Source organism: Conger conger, chromosome 11, assembly GCF_963514075.1.
Source record: "Conger conger chromosome 11, fConCon1.1, whole genome shotgun sequence".
Classification (NCBI taxonomy): Eukaryota; Metazoa; Chordata; class Actinopteri; order Anguilliformes; family Congridae; genus Conger; species Conger conger.
Window position 1 is genome coordinate 22,655,892 of NC_083770.1, and position 4,082 is coordinate 22,659,973.

Genomic DNA, 4,082 nt, shown 5'->3' on the forward strand with positions numbered 1-4,082 from the left:
TCTCTGCAGTGGAATGAAAATAGCTGATCTCTATTGACTGGGAGATACTAGGGAGTCATGGCAACCAGTCATGGCAACTCAACATGAGAACAGCCCCAAACACGTGTGTGCGATGTGACTCCACATGAGAACGGCCCTAAACACGCATGTGTGTGGTGTGACTCAACATGAGAACAGTCCCAAACACGTGTGTGCGGTGAGATTCAACGAGAACAGCCCCAAACACGTGTGTGAGATGTGGCTAAACATGAGAACAGCCCCAAACACGTGTGCAGTGTGACTCCACTTGAAAACAGCCCTAAACACGCATGTGTGTGGTGTGACTCAACATGAGAACAGTCCCAAACACGTGTGCAGTGTGACTCCACATGAGAACAGCCCTAAACACGCATGTCTGTGGTGTGACTCAACATGAGAACAGTCCCAAGCACGTATGCAGTGTGACTCCACATGAGAACAGCCATAAACACGCATGTCTGTGGTGTGACTCAACATGAGAACAGCCCCAAACACATATGTGTGTGGTGTGACTAAACATGAGAAAAGTTCCAAACACGTGTGTGGTGTGACTCCACACGGGAGCAGCCCCAAACACGTGTGTGCACTGCGAACACCACGCTCGTAATGAAACACCAGATTAAGGGGTCCATTTCAGGCACTTTCAAGATCTTCGTTTATTGTACGGTAAAAAGCATGTATACAGATTAGGCATCCCTTTATTCTCAAACCTACAGTTACACGGTATCTAGGATTTCTGTACTCCAATAGCCTGAAGGAAATATGACCCAAATAAATTGTCATGAAGAAAGGAAAAAACAAGCCCAGAATCAGTACTGATCCATCATTGAAATGTATTGCATACATTAATTTGAAGGTAGCAATAAAGCCAAACATAGCACATTTTCAAATTAAAAAAGCAACAGTTAAAAGTTAATGAAAAAAAAAAGGCCTAACTGAAATAACAGATGAGATGAAGAAATGGTGAAAATCACGAACCGTATAAGTGAACATTTGCGGTGTGAAACACTGTGGCATTGTAAACGAGAACACATCCTCTCAAAACCATAGAAAAAAATCAGAGAAAATTGGTCAAAGGCTTTCTATAGAGTAACTCAAAACATCCCCAACCACTTCTGTGCAAGGACAGAGGGCCGAAGATGAAGGCCAGTAGAAACCCGTACGGATGTCCTCCATTTGAATTTCCACCACGACACCAGGGCCCGGGAGGGACCCGTGCAGAGGCAGCCCAAACAGGCCTGGTGACGACAGAGTATTTACAGAACATACCGGAATGAGGCTCCTGGTCTATCTCACCTGCGCAGTGTGGGCAACAAGCAGCTATGTCGGCTAGAATTATACTTCATCTGTGGCGAGTATTTCAAAGTTAGAAAAATAAACCGATTATAGATTTCAGCAATATGACCGGACACACACACACACACACACACGCGCACACAAACAGAAATTCTCCGTACGTACAAAATGAAAATCACATTTAAATAGGTCTCTTTATGATTAATGCACAAAAGAAGGGGGGAACAAGTGAACAGGGATCTGGAAAAGGAAACTGCGATTTATGTTTGACATTCCTTTAATGACAACTCGCTGGAGTTTACAAAAAAAGAAGAAAAAAAAAATCCTATGGCAACCCTATCCATAATTTGACATTTCAAAATGTATGTGCCTTCCTTGGCTCCATTCGGACTTGTACACTGTATTACCGTTCACTGACAGTATATATTATTTCTGTTTTAATTAACCAAGAATGCTTCTTGAAATAACTGTCCTCAGAATGCGATTCCTAAAAAAAGAAAACCTTTTTTTTATTTTTTATTACGATACAGTTGCCACAGACTGTCTGTTGTTTCCATTTGAGTGCTTTGTTGTGCTGTAAATGTAATTTGTAATTAACATTTTGTGAATACAGCTGGGGTATGGTTCACATAATATTAAATCCAGTTACCTTCTGTGTACACCCAAGGAGAAAGCCACCCCATAAAGGAAAAATTCATCTGTTGAATATTCTGTGTGAAAATAGTTTTTTTGAAGAAAAAAAAAAAAAGACAAATAAATCTATCTGTTCAGGGATAATACCAGGTAATTAACTTAATGCAGATTCACTTCTAGTCAGTCAGAGGTCCTGCACACAGTGGATTTGAATTTGACCAGAAGTGCGCCATTTTGAGTAGCAACACAAGCAGCCAGAGGACTGTGTGAAACGTCTGGCGGACGGTGTGGCTGGGGCCGGTATCTACAGGGACAGAAAACGTGTCGGGCGGGGGGGGGGGGATGGACGCGTCTGCAGAGTTCGAGACCCATCACAACGGCAAGCCAAGAACCGTGTAAACCGTGGGGTCCAACGTCAGAACCTCCCGAGTCAGAACCGCTGGTCCGGGCTCATTCTACTCCTCAAACCTCTCCCAGTTCCTCTCCAGCGAGACGGCGGGCTCATTTGGTGAACGCGGCTATGACGGCCCAGAGCAGCTCGTTGGCGTTGGCCTTCAGGCTCTCCCCCTCAGGCTCCAGGTCCAGCAGCAGCCTGACCCTCTTCATGGCCAGGTCGTACTGCTCGTCCAGCAGCGGGGCGAAAGCGTTCTCCAGCACGTCGGACGAGTGGGCCAGGAAGATGAGGGCCAGCAGACGCCTGTCCATGCGCTGAGGGTCGTTGACCCACTTCTCCAGCACGCCCTCCTGCACCTTCTTGATGAGCCGCTGCTTGATGTTGTTGTTGGTGAGCGGGTGCGTGGTCATGTCGAACAGCAGGAAGTTCTGCTTCTCCGTGGTCAGCACGCCCTTCTCCACCAGGTTCTTGGCCAGGCGCTCCCGCACGTTCCGCAGCTGGTAGTGCAGCTTCAGAGGGTTCCACGTCTCGCCTGTAGAGCGACACGCACACACGCACGCACACACGCACACACGCACACACGCACAGACACACAGACACACAGACACACAGACACACACACACACACACACACACACACACACACACACACACACACACACACACGCACTGTAAGTGGGGAGAACACTGTGCAGTATCACTACAATCCATTCACAAGCAGTTAGAGGTAAGGAATCAAAAAAGGAATCAAAAATGGTTCATGTGACTTGCCATTGAACACAATGAGATGGAAATCGAACCTGGGCCAAATACGTAATTGTTTTGGATTAAAATACTTTGCTGTTCTCGATTGATCTTGCCTGGTGCAACTGAGCCAAGAAGACCGTAGGCTAGCAAATTTTGAGAGTGATCACAAAGACTGAATAGGTTATACACCAGTCAAGCTCAGTAAAGCTTAGAAAAGTATTTGAAACCAAAATGAGGTTGACTATAAACTGGCCTTAATGCTCTGTGTGGTGATGTAGGGATGTCAGGGTACAGTGAAACGACAGAGCCCAAATGAGAGGAACAGTGGTCATGAATGACCAGGCCCCAGAGCCAAATGGAAAGCTTATTGGGGAGCTCAGGGCCTGTGAAATCAGTACTATATCAGGGAGGAAAAGCAAGGACAGGGACATCATTACAACACTCCCACAGCTCTGACAGCAAGGCACCAAAGAAGAAGAACAGCCTCAGAGCGAGAGATTTCCACCAGAAAAGAACAGGTAGTGTACATTAGCTGAGTAAACTGTATGCTATGTACCACCGGACTGACTAACCGCAGATTAGCACAGCGCTAATCAGGACTGAAGATAAGGGGGCATGCTAGGCTCCATAGCTGAAGACCCTAAATTAAACTGCTGCTGTCCACTCTTGCTATAACCTTGCTATGAGGGCTGCTACCACCACACCATCACAACAGACTGGCCTCTGATGAAGGCCAACACTGACAAACTATCTTTATGATTTAGCTGACAACTTTAGGAGTGTATAACCCATTTTGGTGAATGTTTCTTGTAGAAAATCAATGAAAAATGTCTATCCTGTGGACCAGCTGTGGGCAATCAAATGAATGAGCATTACTTTTCCAGCTTTCAGACTTTCAGAATATAAATTGGTCCGACTTGAAATAAATCAAAGAACAGACCGTCTGCAACTCCCTATAAAGTGCTGGAAATGACGGATATGGTATCACGACGTC

The 4,082-nt window shown here is 45.8% G+C and overlaps 1 protein-coding gene across 1 annotated transcript in view; it reads right to left on the minus strand.

Annotated features, from left to right (window-relative positions):
• Positions 1 to 649: 649 nt before the first annotated feature.
• The window catches only part of golph3a (golgi phosphoprotein 3a), a 16,844-nt gene continuing 13,411 nt past the window's right edge, over positions 650 to 4,082 (minus strand). Inside the window, exon 4 of the mRNA XM_061260237.1 lies at positions 650 to 2,873. Within this exon, the coding sequence (XP_061116221.1) occupies positions 2,449 to 2,873 (425 nt within the window). The 3' untranslated portion in view covers positions 650 to 2,448. The remainder of the gene's footprint in view (positions 2,874 to 4,082) is intronic.